The sequence below is a fragment of the Populus alba genome, chromosome 3 (genome assembly GCF_005239225.2).
Source record: "Populus alba chromosome 3, ASM523922v2, whole genome shotgun sequence".
In the NCBI taxonomy this organism is placed as follows: domain Eukaryota; kingdom Viridiplantae; phylum Streptophyta; class Magnoliopsida; order Malpighiales; family Salicaceae; genus Populus; species Populus alba.
This window is the reverse complement of record NC_133286.1, coordinates 10,432,654-10,456,175: the sequence shown is the minus strand read 5'-3', so window position 1 is coordinate 10,456,175 and position 23,522 is coordinate 10,432,654. Positions and strand designations below refer to the sequence as shown.

At 29.5% G+C, this 23,522-nt stretch overlaps 1 protein-coding gene across 1 annotated transcript; it reads right to left on the bottom strand.

The window, feature by feature from the left end:
- Window positions 1-7,929: 7,929 nt before the first annotated feature.
- On the bottom strand, window positions 7,930-11,447 carry LOC118038028 (AP2-like ethylene-responsive transcription factor AIL1). The gene is given in 10 exon segments (XM_035044285.2): window positions 7,930-8,569; window positions 8,572-8,865; window positions 8,977-9,053; window positions 9,279-9,329; window positions 9,419-9,492; window positions 9,613-9,701; window positions 9,873-9,881; window positions 10,028-10,110; window positions 10,226-10,886; window positions 11,017-11,447. Coding segments are annotated over 10 exon segments (1,575 nt in total). The 5' UTR covers window positions 11,177-11,447; the 3' UTR covers window positions 7,930-8,492.
- Between the last annotated feature and the right edge of the window lie 12,075 nt (window positions 11,448-23,522).

Sequence of the window (23,522 nt, the reverse complement as noted above, 5' to 3'; positions counted from 1 at the left end):
GTTTGTAATTTAATGAAATTAATTTTGATTTTGTAACTTCGGTGTGTTATACTAAAAGAAACAATGGGTTATTTAATGGGTAACAACAATATTTTGTCAATTTTATTGTTATGTTGGAGATTTTGGGGAAATTGATTTTTCATGGAATTGATAACAATTAAATGATATTAATTTAGATTGAATAAGTTTGAATTGAACAAATGATAGACAATTAGTTGGGTACCGATTAATTTTTGCTAATTAGATTTATTTAGTTAATATTTTGACACATCATTATATTTTTGTACAAGCAATAATAATTGGTTATTAGATTGTAAATTCATTTTTAATTACCAAAGTTAAATTTTGAATGAATTGTTACATTATTAAAAAATGTTATCATTATTCTATATAGGTTTCCTAAGTTATGGATGATTGTTCTTAGATGTATTGATACTCACCAAAAGGATTATATAGGGAAGATTGTTGTAAAGGGGCTGAGGGTTTTATTTATTTTGCACTTTTAAATTCAAAGAATATTAGTGGAGACAAAATTAAATGTTCACATGATAAAATAAAAAAGTTATACCAATCATATACTATGATAATGTATCTTTTAAAAAAATAGGTTCGCTAAGAAATATTTGTATTAGTTTGTACATTGAGAAACTTATGCTTTTTACAAGACCATGTTAAAAAGGATTATTGGCTCAACATCTAGTTCTAGCGACATACACGAAGTTGTGATGATAAATCACAGTAAATTATCGGTCATTACATGACTGTTTACCATTAAGTATGATTATTATATGAGCGAGGTTGATTATAATGGCATAATTGAATGAGAAAAAAACATTTTACTTATAGGAAATAAGTTGAAAAGGAATTTCTATGCTGCAAAATCCATGATAAAAGCCTTTGACCCGAGATACCAAAAAATTAATATATGCCTAAATTTTTGCATGTTGTACTATTGTGAAGATGTAGATTTAACCGAGTGTAAAACCTCAGGGCATGCTTGATATAAACCCAATACATATCGAGGAAGGACACTTGCTATATAAAAAAAACTAAGATACTTCACAATCACTCTTAAGTTGCAAATGTTATTTATGTCTTCAAAGACATCTAAGCATATAACATGGCATCATTTACATGATCTAGAGGATGGATTCATGGTGCACCCTTTCGATAATGAAGCTTTGAAATAGTTTAATAGAGTACATCCTTAGTTTTTAATCGAACCACGAAACATGTGTTTTGTTGGCCTATTCATCAATGTTTAAATCAATGATAAAATTACTGGCTGATATGAAATCACCACAAGACACTAGTCAATTACATGGTTCTCTTGGTAAATCCATCAATGATATTTTTACTAATGAAAACACTGTTTTAACACCGACATATGCAGATAAATGGATCTCATTTGTTCTTTTTTTGTTCTCTATCTAGTTAGACATCTATATATCATTGGTCTCATATATTTTGGCCATAATAATGTGTTATATAAGGGTAAAAAAGGAAGTATATGTATTTTTATATATTTTATTAGGAAAGAAAGGGTTATCAAATTGGATGTGGTCAACATTTAATAAAGTGCAATGAGGTGTGAACATGGTTAATGGTATAATTTTTATTTACCACAACTACAACTTCCTTTATAAATATCAATCATTTTGTGTACCTCTCCTTAAATACCAGTTATTAGTGAACTTACAACCTAAAATAAACCCCTTACAAGATTAAATACAATTGCCATATGTGTTGTTGATCTTATCACATCAGCAAGTAACTAAATAAGTATAATTAGAGGTCATAATACCTAACACCTTAATAATATTTATTTGACCTATAAGAGGTCATTTACACTATAGTTGTTATAGGTAAGTTGTTATAGGTAAGCCACATACACCTTTTATATATATTTTTTTTTTCAATTTCAGTCCTTATTCTTTTGATTTTTTCTTTTGTTCTTATTCCTTTTATAAAAGTTTTTTTTTTCAATTTAGTCCTTCAATTACAATTTCTCATATGTTTTTTTTTTAATTTATTTCTCTGACTTTTTTGTTAAAGTTTTATTGGCTTTTAATTTCATTCTTCAATAAAAGTTTTTTTTTTTTTGCTTTTTCAATTTTCAATCCTTATCCTTTTGATTTCTTATTTCGTTCTTATTCTTTTTAAAAAAGTTTTGTTTGATTTCAATTTAGTCATTCAATTAAAATTTTTCATATGTTTTTTTTTTCATTTCAATCCTTATTCTTATTCTTTTTTTTTTTTAATTTATTTCCTTGGCCCTTTCTTTAAAGTTTTATTGGCTTTAAATTTTCATCATTCAATCAAAATTTATGTTGTTTTATTTCTTCAATTTGACCCTCATTCATTGGATTTGTTTTTTTTTTTTGAGGTTATTTTTCAATTCAATTTAACCTTTCAATTAAAAAAAAAATTTTTTCCCTCTATTTTTTATTTATTTTCACCCTTATTCTTTTAATTAAATTTTTTCTTAGATCCTTATGGGAAATTGATTTTTTTTTTCTTCTAATTTTATATTTTAATATTTGATTTGTTGGAGATTTAGCTTTTTTTTTTTTTTTTTCTATTTGTATCGCTTATGATCTAATGATCCGAGTCACGAGTTTGGAAAGGTAATGTCATTCAACATCTTTTTTTTTCTTCTCATTTTCTTTTATGATCTTATCATTTTATATTAAGTTATTTTTAATATTGGTTTTGTGATTATCTTTGATTTTTTTTCTATAGATTTATCCTAGTCTCATGATTTAAATCTCGGATTTTGCATGTCTTTTATGGATATATTTTTTTTTATTTATGTTTGATTTTTTAAGATATTTATAATTCTCCTATAATTGTTTTTTGTTTTATACAAATGAACTTTATTTTCAAAATAAAAAATACTCATTTTATAATAATATTTTTTTATATGTCCGGCCTTGCAAAACATTCAATTAATGTTATTTGTGTTTCTATTTTTATTATCTTTTATTGATATAAATAAATATATTTAGTAAAAACAATCATGCAAATATCTCAATTTGCGTGATTGAATATATTGATTTACATTCTCTTTTGGTTATTATTAATGATTTTTTTTATTTACTTTGATAGTTTTATCAATTTATTAATTAAATGTTTGCATAAACTTTTTAATTTATATTTTGTTTTTTTTATATAAAAAAACACATCAAGATAGCTTGCATACCTAATATTTTTTGGAAAAACAAATTATAATCCGCAACAGAACCCAAATTATATAACTAGCACTATAGAATAGATGTTGTAGATTTGCTGTGTTTATAGGATATTGTTGTCGTTATTTTTTTTTCTTTTCTCTTATCTCATTCTCTTTATCGTAAGAGTTTATGTCACTTCTCAATTGCTACATTTTAAGAAGTTTAGAAGTGGAAAGTGTGGGTTTTATCAAATTGTTGTTTTTTTTTTAAAAAAAATATGGTTTTTCAATATTAATTTTCCTAATTTTTTTAAAAATAATTTTCTAATTAAAAAAACTCAATATAATGTAGGGATACTTTTAAGTTTTAATCTTGTTTTATTATATAACTTGATTATTATTCATTAAAAAAGAGCATGTCGCAACCATATCGCCGTCTCTAATAACCAGCTATGATTATGTTTTTTACAATATTATTAACAACAAAATTGTCAAAATTTGTCTCATCTTTTATATAAAATACTTTGTGTAAAGTATTTACATAAAAAAAACTCGTATAGGAAAATATTAATTGGGATGCTACGCGCCATGAAGAGGAGTGGTCCTGGCACTGCATGAGAAGATCCAAGAATAACAGCAATAAGGCTAAGGGCACGCAATTTAAGGCACCTTTTCAACGGGTAGGCTTAGATTTTCTGTATCTCTCCCTCACGTTTTTTTTTTTTTTTTTTTTTATTATTATTAATGTAAATATTCAAATCAGTTAATGTATATATTTTAATAAATTCTATAAACTTTAAAATTAATAAATATATAAGTATTCTCTCAAAGTGTCAAACAAATGTTTATGCAAGCATGAATGATATATCATTTATTTTAAAAAAAATTATTTTTAATATTAACATATTAAAATATTTAAACATAAAAAAATAAATTTAAAATAAAAAAATAAATAAAATTTTAATTTTTTAAAAAATTCTTTTAAAATATAAAAAATAAATAAGGTATTAAATTTATTGAATGAAAGATCCAAAAGATTTTTTGCAACATATATTTTTCATCCAATAACATTAATTTCTAACTAGTTTCATGGTGGTAGGGGGATTGGATCGAAAAACCCAAAGAGTTGCATGTTTTTTTCTACCTTGTTGGGCTAACACAAATATTTACATTACAACAGTGCAAGTTAACGAAAATTAAACATAATCAATTTAAATTAAAAAAATAATCATTAGCGTTACAAATTTAAATATTCAAAAAATGCTTGAAAGATATTGTAATACCTATAATAATTTATAATTCTTTAAGTCCTGTTTATTTTTGTATTTTAAAAATACTTTAAAAATAATTTTATTTTATTTTTTTTATTCATTTCAAATTAATATATTTTAATATTTTTAGATTATTTTGATGTATTGATATTAAAAAATAATTCTAAAAAAAATAAAAAATATATATTATTTTAATATATTTTTAAATTCAAAACACTTTAAAATACAATTATAACTATAATCTTAAAACAAGCTTCCAATTATCTGATTGAGATCCAGGTCTTCAATTGAGAGTTTGCCCGAGTCTAACATTTTCATTTCAAATAAACTTAAAATAACATTATTTAGGTAAAAAGAAATAGTTTTTTTACTAACTTGACCTCCAGAAAATGGACTCACAAAGCCTCGCTCTCGCTAGGTCAGATTTGATATTGCTATGATCTAATTGACTCCAAACAAACCTGCCAGTGGAGGAAGATTACTGCTTCTCTGCATCCCCCAAAGTTCTTTGACTTTTTGCCTTATGGTGCCCATAATGCATACATATACTTAAAAAGAAGTAATTTAATTGATCAGATTTTGATGTTCCTCCCCACATATTACTAGTTAGAGTTCCATTAATCTTGAGGTTACTAGAAACTTACATAGTTGTTAACTTCAGAACCTCCCCACATATTACTAGTTCGAGCCCCATTAATCTTGAAATCACTAGAAATTTACATAGTTGTTAATTTCAGAACCTATATGATTAATCAAATACACATAAGCTGATCTCAATACTTATATTAATCTAAAAACAAAAAAAGCTAATGGTCTATAGCAAAATTAGTCGGCATTTTAACCATAGCCAAAAATTCCACATCATATAATAATAACTAGCTTTGATACCCGCGTGATGCCGCTGATCATTTTTTTTTTATAAAAAATATTAAAAAAATAAAAATTTAAAAATTTTGGGTTTTTCTGCAAAGTTATACCCAAGAATCTTGGGTTTGGACTGCAACGTCTGACCTAAGAGTAATATTTATAATATTAATAATAAAATTAAAACTTGCATGATCCAAGTTTAAGTAACCTGACTGTAACATCGGACCCAAGAATATTGGATGTGGGTCAGGCTATAAGGTCGTGTCATAAAAGTATGATAATTAAATAGATTAATTAAAAAAAACAAAGAAAAAAATCAACAAAAAAAAAACTAATGAAGAAAAAGAAAAAGAAATTGAATTAATTGGGTTAACCCTTTAAATCAGGTTATCCCGTAAGAACCTAGGATTTGCGTCATGAAAGTTTGATAACTAAATAGAAAAAAAAAAACGGATTTACCTAGAATTAACCAGGTTAACCCATCAAACCAAGTTAACCCATCAAGCCCAGGATACGTGTCATGAAAGTCTGGTAATTAAATAGAAAGAAAATTAACTTTAACAAACTAAACTAAATGAAAAAAATAAATTCATCAAATCAGGGTTAACCCATCAAACCCGAGATTCGTATCATGAAAATATGATAACTAAATAAAAAAAATTAACATTAACAAACTAAATCAAACAAAAAAAAATCATTAAAAAATCATTAAAAAGAAAAAACAAAAGAAAAAAACAGTCATATAATATAATACAATATAATAATAATTATAATGAAAAAAATATGGGGAAAGCTAAAGCTAAAGCTAAATTCTCAACCAACTCAATATTAAAAAAATAAATTTAACAAAGATAATTTAAAAAATAAACATGTGGGGGAAACACTGAAGCCAAACAAAAATCATGTAAAGGAAATACTGTAGTAATCCATAGTGTTTTTTTTTTTTTAAAAAAAAAAACCTACAAAGCTAAGTTCTCAACCAGCTTAATATATAAAAAAAAACCAAGATCCGTGTAATGAAAGTATGATAACTAAATTAATTTTTTTTTTTCACATTAACAAACTAAATTAAACAAAAAAATTCATTAAAAGAAAAAAAACACAAAAAAAAACCCATGGGGAAAACGAAAAAAAAAGGAAAAAAAAAAGTCAAGTGTTTCACTGTGTGCACAGTAATACATTATATGTAAAAAAAAGAAGAAACAAAAGCGAGGAAAAAAAAAAAAAAAGCTGCTACAGTAAAAAAATCCACGCGTTAAAAAAAAAAAAAGTAAAAAAAAACAAAAACAAAAAAAAAGAAGGAAAAACTGCTACAGAAAAAAAAAACCAAAAACAAAAAAAAATACGATAGAAGAAAAAACTGCAAAAAAAAAACTGCAAAAAAAAAAAAACAGACTATGGACTGCATTGTGCAGTCCACAGTAAAAAGCTTAAAAAGAAAAAGGAAAAATAAGAAAACAAAACAAAGGCATACGCCACCGGTTATTTTTTTTTTCCTTACATAAAAAATATCAAAAAATGCTAAGATCTAAGAGTGTTATGTCTTTCTGCAAAGATATACTTAAAAGCCTTTGGTTTAGCTGCAACGCTTGACCCACGAGTAATATTTATAATAATATTAAACTTATATGACTTAAGTTTAAGTGAGTTTGGTTGTAACACCAGACCCAAGAGCCTTGAATGTGGGTCTGGTTACAAGATCGTGTCATAAAAGTGTGATAATTAAAAAGAAAAAAAAACCACATGAAGAAAAAAACTAATGAAGAAAAAGAAAAAAAAATTGAATTAACTGGGTTAACCTTTCAAACCAGGATAACCCGTCAAATCTTAGATTCGCGTCATGAAAGTTTAATAACTAAATAGAAAAAAAAATTAACTGGTCAATCCATAATTAACGGGGTTAACCTGTCAAGCTTGGAATACGTGTCATGAAAGTCTGATAATTAAATAGAAAAAAATTTAACATTAACAAACTAAACTAAATTAAAAAAATTAATTAAAAAAAAAGAAAATATCTAGTTAACTCGTCAAACCAGAGATCAATTAACAAACTAAATTAAACAAAAAAAATTAAAAGGAAAAAAAACCCATAAAGGCATAAAAAACCAAAACAAATACAGAAAAAAAAACAAAAAATAATATTATATATATAATAATATAATTATAATTATAATAATTATTATTATATATAATAATAATAATATTTACAATTATAAATATACAAGGAGGAGCATTTCCTTGCAGGCCCCCCTCCATCTGCCACTGCAAGGAAATGCTCCTCCCTTGTATATTTATAATTGTAAATATTATTATTATTATATATAATAATAATTATTATAATTATAATTATAATAATTATTATTATATATAATAATAATAATCAGTGGCAGATGGAGGGGGGCTGGCCGGGGCCCCGACCCTGCAAGGAAATGCTCCTCCCTTGTATATTTATAATTATAAATATTTATAATATTTCTTGGCCTCTTTAATTTATAATTTAGCCCTCCAAAATTTTTTTTCTTGCTCTATCCTGATAATTATTATCATTATATATAAGTATAATTAAAAGGCATGGGAAAGCTACAGTGCTTTCCCTCGTCTTTTAGAGTTCTTTAATATTAATAATATATGTCTTGTGTATTGGTCTGTTGCAATAAGACCAAACAAGGTGGTCGTTTTGTTCTGTGTGTTTGTGGCCCCTAATGGCCTAGGTAGCTAGAGCCATTGCAAACAGGGCCTACTTCTTGCGCCATGTCTCCGGCGGTGCAAGTAAATACATGCAAAGCAATTGTTGCGGCCTTCAGTTTTACAGGAAGGGGGCAGAAACCAAGTTTACTGTGTGGTTTGAAACCTTGGATTGGATAGTTGAAAGAGTAACAAGTGCTTCAAAGTTGTTCTTGTGTCTTTTCTGTACTTCAAGAGAAACTGACGTGCCTTTCACCAGATTTGTTTTTCCTGTCTCTTGTCATAAAGGAAATGATCGAGCCCTCTTGAGTTCTTAATCTTTTTATAATGATAATTACTATATATTTGATATAGAGTTCTCAAATCTTGCTCATCTTCATCTACTATTTTTCAATCATTCCACAATGCAAACATAGGGAGTTCTTGGTGCTTTCCACCCTGCATTAATGGAAAGCAGCCCTGAGAAAAGCTTTCGCTGCCAAGGCCAAAATCACTAGCTAAGACAAAGTTACACCATTGGAGGGATTCCTGCTACTTGAAGCCACCAAAGTTACACCATTGTTGTTGTTGTTTGATGTTCCCCTGTATTTTCACTCCACATCATGTCAGCCACTTCATTGGAGGCTTCACTGCTTGCTATGGCAAGGTGGGGCTGAGAAGAAGTTGATGAAGCACAAGAATTGTAATCCTCGACGGCCGCCGGAGCCGAATCTTTTGATGAACGCTTAGCTAGGTCACTACCAATGAGTTTGGAGCTTGAGAAAATTCTCTTCACATCATACCTTCTTATACCGAAATTTGTAACAGCACTGGTACCCCTAAATTTAATTGCAGCAATGTCATAGGCCTCGGCAGCTTCTTCTTGTGTACCTATATCGTAAAGAGCGATTAGACTATTTGAGTTAAGTTTCTCAAGCTATAAATGAGAAAAAGAGAGGGAAAGATACGGTGGAAGAAAGAAAGTGACGAAGGCTTGCTTACTAAATGTTCCAAGGTACAAATCCTTGTTTCCTGCAACCCTTCCTATTCTAGCTTGCCATCTTCCATGTTGATGATGCCTGCCAGGATACAGGAAAGCAACTTAGCGAAAACGAGGGAGAGATACGGTGGAAGAATCATGTTTAGTATTATATACTAAAAATGCGCACTTGATATTATAGGCAAATGGGTAACAATGTTTGCCTATTATGGCCTACGATGATTGAAAAAAGCCTGCAATTGCAGTAAATAATGGGGAAAAAAAAGAAAAAAACTTCATCATTGAAGTCGCTTTCTGCCATTACCTTGTCACTCCTCTGTACACAGAAGCTCCTCTTGAAAACCCACTACTTCTCCTGTCATAATTTGAACAAAGCGATCATTTTTTCTCCCTTCTCTTCTACTTCTCTTTTTCTTTAATTAAGGACTGTAGAATGGTAATTACCTTCTCAAACTGGCTACAAATTCTTGCCTGGTCATGTGCTTCATCTCTTCAAGCTCTTTCTCATAAGTGTTCACCTAACATTTTTGTTTGTTTGTTTGAAAAAATAGTTAAGATATTACAGATACAGACACTACAGAACAAATGGTTGGTCTTTTTTGTACACACCAACTTAGGATGACTAACAACAGACTTACAGGGAAATTAATATGCGTTGTTGGACCCCAATACTTCAAGGCTGCTAAATCATATGCCCTTGCTGCTTTTTCTTCCTTATCATACCCACCTGATACACGATTTTAAAACAAAAGGAATGAAGGAGAAGAACAAGCACAATATCCAACGTATTTAAGACCAACAAAAATATGTTAATCAGCATTTAATAAATCCTATTCTTATGTATAATTAAGAATATAACATACAAATAATATTTTATATAATAAAGAAGTACACCTACCAAGGTAAACTGCATAAGATTTGAGTGACATTGAAAGGTGAATATACCCAAAAAGCATATGAAAAAGAAAAGCAACCGTTAGTATATTCTTTTGAAGAAAAAGAAAGAACTAGAGAGAAATACAGAAATTATTTAAAGCTTATTTTCTCTCACACCTTGCCTTCCTTTCCTCGTTTGTCCTTCTTTCCTGCAACTATTGTCCCATAAATGGGCCTCATATCTCCCAGTCCATCTATGCCTAACAATCATAGAACATATATAACAGATAATTGCAGACACATGTATATGTTGAAGCGAAGTTGAAAGGAAGGTATCGCCACGACTTGAAGAAGAGAAGAAAAGGAAGATAGTACCTTGTTACACCTCTATATTGTGAAGTTCTTTGTCCAAATGTGTCTATAGATTTATGAGAAACTGGTTCTTCAGCAAGTGATTTTACAACTGGCCTTTTACGGTTATCAAACACTTGCAATGGAGATATAGTAGCCAATCCATTCTGAGAACTGGGACTCATTGTGAGCAATAATGATTGAAAATTGCTATTGTTTGCTTCAATTGGAGACTTCCCACTAGAAGAAAATGTCGCCGTCTGCCTAAGCCAAGACTTGAACCCAGAAACTGAACTAGCACTCTCAAAAGGCACATGGTTTATGCCACTCTCATGGCTATGGCTATGGCTATGGCTATGGCTATGGCTATGGTTTAAATCATAGTGCTGAAGACAGTGACTAGGGATTGAGGTTTGTGGATTGTCATTGAAATGGTAACTTTGGATTGAAGAACGGCTTGTGAGACTATTCTCCCCAGTTCTTACATCTCCGTTGGTGTTGAAGCTTGGTGCTAGATCAACATTGATTCTATTAGCATGGTTTTGATGACTCTGGTGATCCTCTTGCTGACAATAAACTCTGGTCTCATTAGAAGGTGAGTTTGAGTAACACCCCAAGAAATCCTCAAGCTTTGGACCATCCTCACCTGTACTACCTCCATCCATAGTGTTTTCATATCTCCAATCTACCAATTACAATAAAATAGGATGAAATATTACAGCAAAATCATCACAAATCATGTTCAAGTTTTCATTTAAGAAAATAACACATGCACTGAGAAAGAAAGAAAGAAAGAAAAGGGGAGCATGCAGTACCTGGAGCGCCATTAGATGGACGTCTAAAGGGATCAAAAACACCAGGAGATCCATCAGAACGCAAAGGCCTGACAGAGAAACCAGGAGCTTGGTCTTCTCTACCAAACCCTTCATCAAATCTCAAGTGTGGAGTCAGAGAAAAGCCCAACCATTTACTCATGTTATCTTCGCACACAAAATCTACAAGCGATTTTCTCTCTCACTCCACTCAAACAATCTCAAAAACTGTGTTTTTTAATGCGTCTCCCTCCCTTGCATTTGTTTCTTTGATTCACTGTGACTTCAGGTTTTGGTTTTAAAGCTCAAACTTCAAAATTTTTTGGTGAACAGTGCTCTCTCTATCTCACTCTCTCGTCTTATATTCGCAGCCTTTACACCTCTGTATCTGCGGTTTTCGGGTTTCGTGCCCTCTCTTTCATTTCCTCTCAGTCCTTTTGCAGAGGTGTACATAAGTCCCATGACACGATATTTATTTATAATATTTATTTATAGGATGCAAGTGTGGACAGATTTAATGCTCATTTACAAAGTTAATTGTAATTTAGTTTTTATAGTTTATTAAAATAAACTAATTAATCTTTATATTATAAAAATAATTAAATAATTTTTTTTTATCAGCATTGATTATGCTTTGTTACTAGTATTTTGTTTTTTAAAAATGATTTTTTCTCCTTATTTTTTCATATTATCTACTCTTTTTTATATTTTTTTTTATAATAGGGAATCAAGATGAATTAAAAAAGAACATGACATGGGAAAAAATTAAGTTACACATGAATTTAAGAATATAGGAATTAAATATATAGTTTTTAAGACTACAAGGAATAATAAATTATTTTTACTAAACTAAAAGGATTAAGTTATAATTAACTCAACATTATTTAGAACAATTTAGCTCTTTTTCTTAGATTTTACTCTTATTTGAAGAATGGTTGATGTAAAAGTTGGAACATTGCACGTGTATTCTTGTTTTATGGTAAAAATAAATGGAAGAAAAATAGGCTCTTCACGTAAACAAAATAATTTTTCACATCTACATTTAAGGAGTTTTTTTCATCATTACCATCATCAATAAAGAGCTAAAAATCAAAGTAGGATATTAAGAGTTTAATATAAAAATACATTAAGAATTATAAGAATACATCAATAAAGAGCTAAATCAAAGTAGGATAATAAGAGTTTAATATAAAAATACATTAAGAATTATAAGAATTAAAGATGATTGAAAGTTCTAGAAAATGGGGACTGAATTGAACTTTCACAACTTCTTATAGGGGTGATCATTTTAGGTTCGGTTTGGTTTTTATAAAAAAAAAATAACAAAATCAATTTTTTTTTTAAAACCGAAACCGGTTCAAATCGACCGGTTTTGGTTTGGTTCGGTTTTTACGGTTTCAGGCTTATAAAACCGAAACCGAACCAAACCGATCGGTTTTTTCAAAATTTTAATTGATTTTATCATTTTTTTTTATGGTTTGATTTTTTCAGTTATTTTTTTCCGGTTTAGTCGGTTATTCAATTTCTTTGCTCAGCACAAACTTCTCCAACCCGATCTAGCCACTGATCTTCCACTTTCGCCACTCTCCAAAACCATCTTTTAGCCACAAATAGCCATATGAACACCACAAATTGTCTCTTATTTCTCTATCATTCTTTTACATTTTATTTTTATATTTTTTTTTATATATCAAAATTAAGTAAAACCTACGGTTTAAGTCAAGTGTACAAAATTGATGGTCTAATTAAAATAATGTGAAGTAATGCAATTTTTTCAAGTAAAAATCCTTTATTTTTGGATGAAAAAGTTAAAGTTAAAACAAATGTCTTTGATATTAAATGAGTTAAAATTCAAGCCTAAACAAAAAAGTAGTGGCTAAGTAGCCCCGTCATAACTGTTGATCTCGTTTGAACACTCCCTAGGCTGAACTTTTTATAGAAAACCGGGCTTGAAAGTTTTATAACTCAATCTTAACCATTGATTTTCGCCTCCTCTACTTATTTCTATTTCTAATTACTGTTAAAAAAAGGTTTGGGTTATAGTTTTGAAACCCGGCCCGACGGTTCGACCCGGGACCTAGTTGATCCAAGGTTGGAACCATGTCAAGTTGAAAAAAAAAAATAGGGGAAGAAAAAACCCGGTGTGACCCGGCAAGTTGACCCGGTCAAAAACTCGGTTGCAACACGTTAACTTTTGTTGTTTTTTTCTACTAAAATAAAATCATTTTTATTTAAAAAAAATTGACCCGGATATTCTAGTCAAAACCCGGAACTTGGACCTTAGACTAGACCAACCATCAAGCCGAGTTTGAAAAGTATAGTTTGGGTTATTTTATTGCTCATTGTAATGTTCACATAAACATTGCTTCTTCTTTTTTGTGTTTTTTTTTTTTTTTTTCATTCAACTCAACTTAATTTCTTTGTAATTATGTTCTTCCAAGTTATATTAGCATTGTGTTTTTTTTTCCATGCTTTTACATATATAAAGTGAAAAATCTAACAGGTCAATTTTATAAAATAAAATTTTAAACTATACTTAAAAAAAAAATTAGCATAAGAAGGATCAAAATAAATAAATAAACAATAGAGCTTACTATTCAGAAGGTTTAGGAAACTTCAATTTTGTCCTTAAAGTCTTAGTTGATGTGTTTATTTGGTCCTTAAAGCTTTAATATTTTATTTTTTGGTCCTAAAATTCATTTTGTTTTTCATTTCTTAATCCCTAAAAGTTGAGAGAGAATAGAGAAAACTATTGAAAAGTAGAAGGACAAAGAGAAAGGCCATTCACGCACATTTTAAATCTTTATTTTCAAGGACTTGTATGAAAGAAAGGAGTTCTATGGAGGTGGTTTGGATTTTTCATCTTGCTATAAAAACTAAATTAGGGCTTGGAAAAGTCATCCTGAAAAAATTATGCCAACCCATATAATCAAATATTGAACCATCTAGGTGGTGGCTCAGTGGTAAACGCTTGAGATCAAGAGGTTTGTTCTCTTTGTGGTCTCAGGTTCAAACCATAGGTTGCTCATATGATGGCCACTGGAGGCTTACATGGTCGTTAACTTCAGGGCCCGTTGGATTAGTCGAGGTGCGCGCAAGCTGGCCCGGACACCCACGTTAATAAAAAAAAAAAAATATTGTATCCATCTTGAAATTACTTAACATACTTATTAAACCTCTTTCAACTACAATAGATCGATTTGAAAATAAATTCATAAACTTCTCTACATTATCACTTTGATGAAAATTAGGATAATTTACCCGTTTTTTCATTGATTCCACATCTGTAATATGTTTCTTAAGTGTCATCTAGCTTGAATCTTCAAGAAATTAACTTCAATTGAGCTTGATTTAGTGGAATTTAAGTGATTTGAGGGTGGGGTTTTAGTTTAGGGTTAGGGTTCTTTATTTTAAGGATTCTGTCTCTACTGGAAAATAACAACGATATTTATAGCATTGATTTAGTTAAATGGACTAGCCAGTTTAACCTCAACCTTAAAATATTATAATTTTCTCTTTTGGTCTTTCTTATACACCTAAAAAATGCCTTTTCCATGTAAAAGTTAAGTCCAAAACTTAAGGAAATCGAGGGGTCAAAATCTAAAATCTTAGGTAGTAGACAAGCTACACGTGCTCTATCTCAATCGGTCGGCCAATTGTTTCGAAGGTATGAACCGGTCAACTGGCTCATATAAAGAACATAAATTTCTGGTTTTGACCATTTCAGATGTTTTATGAGAACAAAAAACACATTTATCCAACTTGTTGTCTAAAAAACTGAACCTAACTGAAATCTCAAAATGTTAATGTTAACGTAGTATCAAATACTTTGTTTCACTATTTCAACTGGTTGAATTAGTATAACGAACTGGTCAGCCAGTTTATTCAAGATCTACATTGTCGGAGAATTTTGTAGCAGGATAATTTTTTCATGCTAAAAAGGATATACATTTCATCACTAAAACATGTCCAACTTATTTTCAATAATACATACACATAAAGATAAAATCTCAAATGTCATTAGCATGAATAATGCCTAAATTCCTCTTTATCTCACAAAAGTGATCCTTACCTAAATGCTTTTTAAAATTATTTGTTAGTAAATGTTATGTTCTTACAAACTCAAGTATAATATCAGTCTTCATCATATGATCTTTTAAGAAGCGATGTCTCATTTCAATATGTTTTGTACATGAGTGTTGTATAGCATTCTTAGATAGACTTGTTGCAATAGTGTTATCACACTTAATAGGTATATGATTAAAATTAAGTCCAAAATCTTATAAGGTTTGTTTCATCCATAAGTTTTGTGCACAACAACTACCAACTGCTATATATTCTACTTCAGTTGTAGATAGGGCTACCAAGTTTCGTTTCTTACAAGCCCTAGTGATGATATTAAAAAGTGACATGTTCCACTAGTACTTTTTTCTATCAACTTTACACCTAGCAAAATCAATATATATAAATAGCTAATCAAACTCAACTCACTTCCTTTCAGATATCACAACCCTAAATTAATTGTACCATACAAACATCAAAAAATTAATTTTACAACACTAACATGGGATTGTTTAGAACATGCTTGAAAACATGCACATATGCAAACACTAAACATAATATCAAGTCTATTTACAGTTAAATATAACAAAACCAATCATAACTTAATATTATATGATGTCTACATTCTTACCATTTCCATCCATATTAAGCTTGGTTGATGTTCCCATGGGAGTTTTGGGTTTTTTGACAAGTTCCATCCCAAATCTCTTTAATAGATCCTTGTTGTATTTGCTTTGATTGATGAAGACGTCACCTCTTGTTTGATTGATTTGCTCATTTCAAACTATCTTACATGCATTTTGCAAATTCCTCACAAAGAGATTCATTATTATGAATATAATATCATCAACATATATTTGCACAATTAAGATACCATTACCTTTTCTTTTTGTGAATTTTTGTCATATGAAAATACGATATGATTTTTTAAGACTTGACCGTATGCATGAAAACAAGATATTTTTTTGTTTATCATTTTTGCAATGTTTTGACGAAAACCAGATTCATATCTTTACAGTATAAAAATATAAATCGATATTAATTACAATGGACAAAAAAATAGGCAAAAAAATCACAAATATTTTTGAAAATATTTGTTTTGAATTTTTTGCAATGGATCAGACCTGGCCCAAAAGAAATTGAGCTGCGATTGGCCCAAAACAAAAACCTTCTTTCTATAAGTCTAGACTTAGCCCAGCCTTATGGACTGGACTACTAAAGTCTAGCCTGAGAAGATAGTTGGTTATTGTGCTGATCATAAGAACCAATTAATTATAATTAGATGGTTAGTGTGCGTAGCACAGTAACCGTCTAATTATATTTCATTTGCTACAAAACGTGAATTGCTCATGTTCTGTGTGTAAATGAAATAAACTAGGAATACCGATAAGAGATGGATATAAGATTATAATAAGTGAAAGAGCATGTTTGATGTTGTTGGGGGTGGGTTGAGGTGGCAAAAAATCGATGGTGGCTGCTGTGGCGATGACTGTTCTTCTTCTTCCCCATGCAGAGGCTTAAGCCTATGTTTTTCCTTATCTTTTTCTGTTTTGATTGCTCTTCCCCATGTCATTGTCTTTGTTTTGTCCCCCTTGTCATCGTGTCTTCTCGTTCTAGTTTGTTTTGCATTTGTTTCTCTCCTCTTTCTCCTCTGTTCTCCCCTGTTTTCCTTTGCTTTTCTCTCTTTTTTTTTTTTTTCTTCAGTTTCTCTCTTCTAACCCTTTTATTCTCCCTCATTTCCTTCTTTTTTTCTTATATTTTCTATTTCTTTGTTCTGGTTGTTCCTTTTTTTGTTGTTCAATCTCCTTCGTTCTCTCTCTCTTTTTCTTTTTTTTCTCTCCTCTACATCTCAATCAATTCTTCCTTCAACCTATCATCCATCCCGCTCATTTTTATTCTCCTTTTACTCCCTTTGTTAGGCCTTTCCCCCCTCTTCTTTCTCTTTATTTCCGCCCCCTTTTTTCTTCTCTACCTCTTAGTATTTATAAGCAGAAGGAGAGAGACTCACCTTGTCTTCTCCAATCATGGGACAGGGTAGGGTGGCTGGGGTGGCCTCTGTGCAACCGCCCAAAGCTGCTCGCAGAGCATGACTCGCTTGTCCAATCTTCATAATGGTTGTATGTGAGGGGCGTGGGTTGTATCAGTTTTGTTGAAAGTAGGAGAGTAAGAGTGGTGTTGCAAGGGAGAGAAACTTCTTCTTCCCCTGCCTTTGTGTATCTAAGGGAAGAAGAAGACTCATGGTGCCATTCGAAACGACATCATATTGGCTTTTGTCCTTTTTAAAAAAAATGAATAATACATGAAACAATGTTGTTTTGACCAAAATGTGTTGTTTCATTTTAAAAAAAAAGGCGTCAAAACGTTAATTTTTCAAATCAGTCCAATTTGCGTGCTTTTTCTGTTTTGGTTATTAGTTTCAGATTTCTTCAAAAAAGTCTCTAATTGGCCATAAAACTTCAATATTTATACAATTAAGCCCCTGATTTGATCAAATTAACTCTCAAAGATTATAACTTGACCTCAAAACTTTAATTTCTTCCCATTAAAATCCAAATTGACTTAAAAATTATTTTTTCTTGCAAACAAACCCACTATAAACTCAATTAAACCTTTAATAAAATTTAATTGAGTCCATAAACATTTGAATTTGGGCTTTTCTTCCTCAAATTGATTTTTTTTTTTGTCAACAAGGCTCTCATCAATAAAAAATATACTGTTAAATTTCAATCTTTGTATTTTTGAATCTCCTTAACCAATTTCTGATTATTTTCTAGGTGCTCCGATATCCTCTTCTCACCGCTATCAATTTTTATTTCTTCCACACACACACACACACACACACACACACACACACACACATATATATATATATATATATATATATATATATTATTTTTTTATTTTCTCTTTCTTTGTGCAGGGACCTAAAAATAGGTTACAACAGGGAAAATGAAACTTTTCAAAGCCTTGAACTTGCTCAATGTACACCTCTTCCATGATAAAACCATTTAATCAATATCTAAAAGCATTCTTATTGATTATAGTTTAGCCACGGATGCAAAGATGTCTTCATAATCAATATCTTCTTCTTGATTATAACCTTTGGCAACTAGTTTGACTTGATTTCTAACTATGATCCCATACTCATCAACTTTGTTCTTGAAAACCCCATTTTGTTCCTACAATGGATTGATTGTTAGGTCTAAGGACTAGTTCCCACATATCATTCCTTTCAAATTGAATTGGCTCATCTTGTATGGTTAAAATCCAATTTGCATCATTTTTGGCTTCTAGAAATGATTTGGGTTTTATATGAGAAACAAAAACACAATGCTCACTAATATCTCTAAAAGATGTTATAGTTTTAGTATCTTTAAATACATTAACAATAATTACTCGGAAGGATGAGATCTTAGATACCTTAGCTTATTTGGTGGCACAAAGGAGTTATGATATGATCCAAGAAATGGTTGAACAAGAAAATTTAGATTTTAGCATAATTGTGCCTACTGTTCAGTTTTACAGCAGTAATTATAATTCTCAATCCGATGGTTAGATCAAACTAAATATTTACCTAGAGTTTCCTAGAATATTATTCTATGTTGGGGTACAATTTCAGGGCAATCAGAGTTTAGAAAGGCCTTACGATATAGGTTAGAACATGCTATGTGAATTTTATTGTTTACTTCCTTTTGGCTTGTGGTCTTTATATTTAGCAAGGATCTTTTTCCTACAAGGATATGACAACTTATTTTAGGCGTTTCCTAATCCTACAACAAAGGTTAAAGGAAGGCAAAAAGGGTGCTTGGAGAGAATTCTTTATAGCTAAAATTAATTATCCTATATAAACAAAGAAACTAAAAGGGAGGCAACTTCAACAATCAATTTCCTATTGAGAATTATAATTGTTGTCGTAAAACTGGATAGTAGACACAATTACGCTAGACTCAAATAATAGTATCAAAGTTCGATGCTCAATTTGAAGCAATTGCAGCTTTTAAGGGCTAAAGTGAAAATTCTAGAATTTTCTCTTTATTAACCAACAACTTTGATTGGCCTGTGGGATTTCTTTTTCTTTTTTTCATGAAAAAGAGTTATTGTGAGATAATGTTTTGAAAGTCTCATTGTTTTGAATTCAATAGCCCGATCCGTTAACAATTTCAACTAGTAATTGATAAGTCATGGCCAATGAAAGATTTTGATTTTTTTTTCCTCATACCTTGTCTGAATGCCTCCATTTGTTAATTCCCTTTCTTTTAAAAAAATCATAATGATTTAAAGCAAGGGCACTTCTATTCATTAGAAAGTGTTCCATGTTTACATATTAAAAGGTTTTCAAGTAGCCACACTTGTTTTTCTTTCTTCACTTATAGCTTGTTGGTTTTAGTTTCAAGTTAAAATCGGAAAATCTCAATGCATTAAAAACAATTTTGCACTTCCTTTCTTCCATTTCTTTCTTTAACGCATGGTTTTCTTTAAGTGAGAGAGTGAAAAAAAAAAATTAGTATTGGCTGCTGACTTTACTTCATATATTAGGAAAAACAAATTTTCTCAAACACATAAAAACCCATCAGGCTTCAGGGTGAAGTGTTATAATTATAAGATTTTTATTACATCAAAACATTAATACTAAATATTCATGGTCAATGTTCTATTAAGATTAAGTATTAATTAGAGCTGTTGAGATTAGTGCATATTATGTTATTTTATTTATGAAACAAGTAGTTACTCTCATAAACTGAGGTATGAGAGATACATGTAACTAATATGCAAGTGCTTGTTATATAACATGTACATTGAATTGACCCGCAAGAGAATTTCATATAGAGAAATCACTTAAGTCTATGTAAAGGCTTTCGTGATAGTTGTGTAAGTGATTCTTAAACTTGAGATCACTAAGTTATCATAGTAAATCATTTTGTTTTAATAGAATTTAAAAAATTTAAGAGATCTCTTCTTAAAAAACAATTTCGATGTAATTAAATAAAAATAATTTAAGGGCTCCTCGCTGTACGAGATCAAATATTTTAATATGCATTATCTCTCAACTTCTCGACTTGATCTTTAGCTATCATTAATAACAATTTTTAATCTTTACCAGTGGCTTTAATATTGGCTCATAAAAGTTTTAGTTCATAAAAAAATCTCTTGCTACTATAAAACACATTGGGAATGATTACCCTTTTTAAGTTGATTTTTTTTTATGCGATGGCAAAACATAGGGCGATTGACTAGTTATATTACTAAAAGAGTTACCTTCGATTGATGTTGGTGCAGGCCAAATTGCCATCCTTTAAAATTCTAATTATGCCTTTGAGTATGTTAGAAAACAGAAAGCAAGCAGCAGATTGTAGTATTTAGGAGTTTGGTAACTTTTGTTTTTGGGTGTGTTTCCCTTAAAAAAGTATAAAATTAAGGTTTTTTTATTTTTTTTTATGTGTTGATGTCAACAATAAAAAAATATATAAAAAAAATAATTTAAAGTATTTTCAAGTAAAAAGCATCCTGCACTACAATATCAAACACATAAAAGTCAGGCACCAATAAAAATATAATACATCATCTCGTTACATTACATCATTTTTTCATTATCTTACATCATATCAAAGATACAGTGACAGAAACATTATAACTTATACATGTACTCATTTCATGTATTAACATAACCTATTTCATGTGGCGAAAGTGTTGTTGCAAATGATTGATTCACTATGGATTGAAACAGTGAATTTATTTTTTTTCCCTTGTTAAAAAAAGAAGAAGAAGGAAGAGCTAGCCTTGAGTGGCAATATGGTATTTATGTAGCATATTTTTATCATTCTAGAATTTTTTTAACGGCAACTTGGTCTTTTCTCATTTTTTGCATAGTCAAATTACTTGAATACCCTTAAAAGCAAACAAACACTTAACTACATGGGCTTTTCTATAATTTCAAAAATAATTTTTCATAATTATTATTTAGGACTAGGGGTAATGTGTAATTTGATAAATAAAATAAAAAAACCAAACAATTGATGACTCATATGGTGCACGTGTCAGCCGCTTCACTGGCTTCAGGCAATACATGTAACTAACTACGATGGTAGAAACTGTTACTTTGCCATGTCATTCAATTCATCTCGGCTTCCTCTTACTCCTTAGGTGGCGCATTCATGGTGACTCTATTTGGTTTGGTGCGATTAAATCTTCTTATTTTCCTTTTCATTTCTGTCTCCTTCGGCTCAATTTGCGAACTACCTCTTAAAAAAAATTACACTAGCCTTTTAATTTCTTTTCCCTTCATATTTGGTCTATGTATTTTTATTGCAATTTGTTTTATAAAATTGTTTATTGAAATTATTTTCAATTTCATCATCCTTCAATTTTTTTTTCATATCTTAATTTTGATCTCTATTCTTTTGATTGTTATTTTCTTTATTTGAGACAATTTATAACATTGATTTTTTTTTTTCAATTTCATTCTCCTTCACTTTTTTTTTTTCTATCGGGTTTAATCCTCTTCAACATAAAATTGATTACGAATTGGTCATCTTGATTGAGCTCGTGTTTGAGATTTCATGAGTTATAATTTTAAAAGATTAACATGAGTTTAAGAGATTTACTCGAGTTTTTTTTTTTCATGTTATTAGATTAACCAAACTTATTAAAATCTAGTCGATTTAATGACCCAAGTCTTGAATTTCTTTTCCTTCTTTATAAATAATAGCATAGCCTTAACTTTATTCTTATTTATGTGTGGAGAAATTTATCTTGGCCCCTAACATCGCACCAGCCACTGATTTAGATTTACTTGGGTTATTTTTTCTAAAATTTAAATATTTTTTTCTTTTTTAGCGTTTGATATTTGGTACATTATAACTGGGCATTTTAATTTATTTTGATATGGGTTCCATGGTTTTGTCAAGGTCTACCCTAGATTATGAGTTTCATGGGTTAACAATTGTTGGCACAGGTCGATGTAATATGACGCCGTTTTAATATATTTTTTTTAAAAAATATGTCATCCAATATGTCATAATTTAAGTATTTTAAAAGTATTTCAGTCATTATGCATCAATATTTTGACTTATCAACGCCATTATATTTTTTTAAGGTAAATATTTTGGGGGGGGGTGGTGTTTGTTTTATGAAAAACAATTTATAGAAAAAAAATTTTCTACAATGTTTGACAAGTAATAATATAAACAATAGGATAGTACAATGATGATGATGTCTTATAATTATAAATGTGTGTTTGTGGAGATTATAAATTAGAGGGAATCTCTTCATCCTCTCCTAAACAAGAATGCTCTCTTTATAAATTTTACAAGCACTGGTTGTTTTACAGTACATAACAAAGAAAAATAACCACTAAAGATCGTTGGAATCAGTTCCAGCCATAGTCATTTTATAGCACACAACAAAGCAAAATATTCACAAAGAATCATTGGGCTCTTTTCTAGCCATGATTGTTTTGCAGCATACAACAAATAAAAATAACCACCAATTTTCTTTGGTCTTTAATACAAATTGATATGGACGAAAGTGAATGATATAAGAATATGTTACATATCAAAACCCTCAAAGACCAAAAACACCATAAATATAGGAAGACTCTGAAAATAATTAATTTTATTCATTCATATCTCAACTTACCAAAAAGCTATTACAACCCTTTGTATAGAAAAAAAAAACTAGAAAATATTAACAATATTGAATAGAAAAGAAATAAACTAGGAAGAACATTCCCTTCAAATAGGAAAAAAAAAACTAGAAAACAAATCACAATAAAAAAATATCTATTTTTCTAAAAAGCTCTTGCATCAATGGTGGTGGCGGAGTGATGAAGTGGCGGTGGCGGAGTGATAGTAGTTAAGATGGTGCTAGTTACACGATGGTGGTGGTTGAATTTGTTGAATAAAATTGCGAGTGAACTATCTGTAAAATATTTTATATATTTCTATTAGTTGAAAATGTTTATCAACAAATAAATCAAATTTAAAATTTAATTATAAAATATTTTATATTGATAATTTTTTTTATAAAATATTTTATGAAAAACAAATACATATAATCAGGAAAATATTTTCAAATAAAATATTTTGTACAAAAAAAACATTCTCTTAGTTTTGAAATATTTATCAAGATATATGTTTGGAGCAGATAAAGATATAGACATACTACTTATTCCAAAATTTTGTCGAGATTAAGCAAAAGGCTCATAACTACATGCAAGGAGCAATAGAGAAATCTAGCATAGTGTCAATGCACTATCGTTAGACACATTTTAAAATCTACTTTATTTAATTATATAAAAATTAAAATAAATATTCATAAGAAAGATAGTGATTAAAATTTCAGAATTGTATTTTTTCATTCATGTTTTTTATTTTTTTTTACAATAACATTTCTTTTTATTAAAAACATGGTTTATTGAATAAAACCTAATTGTAATTTAAAAGATATTC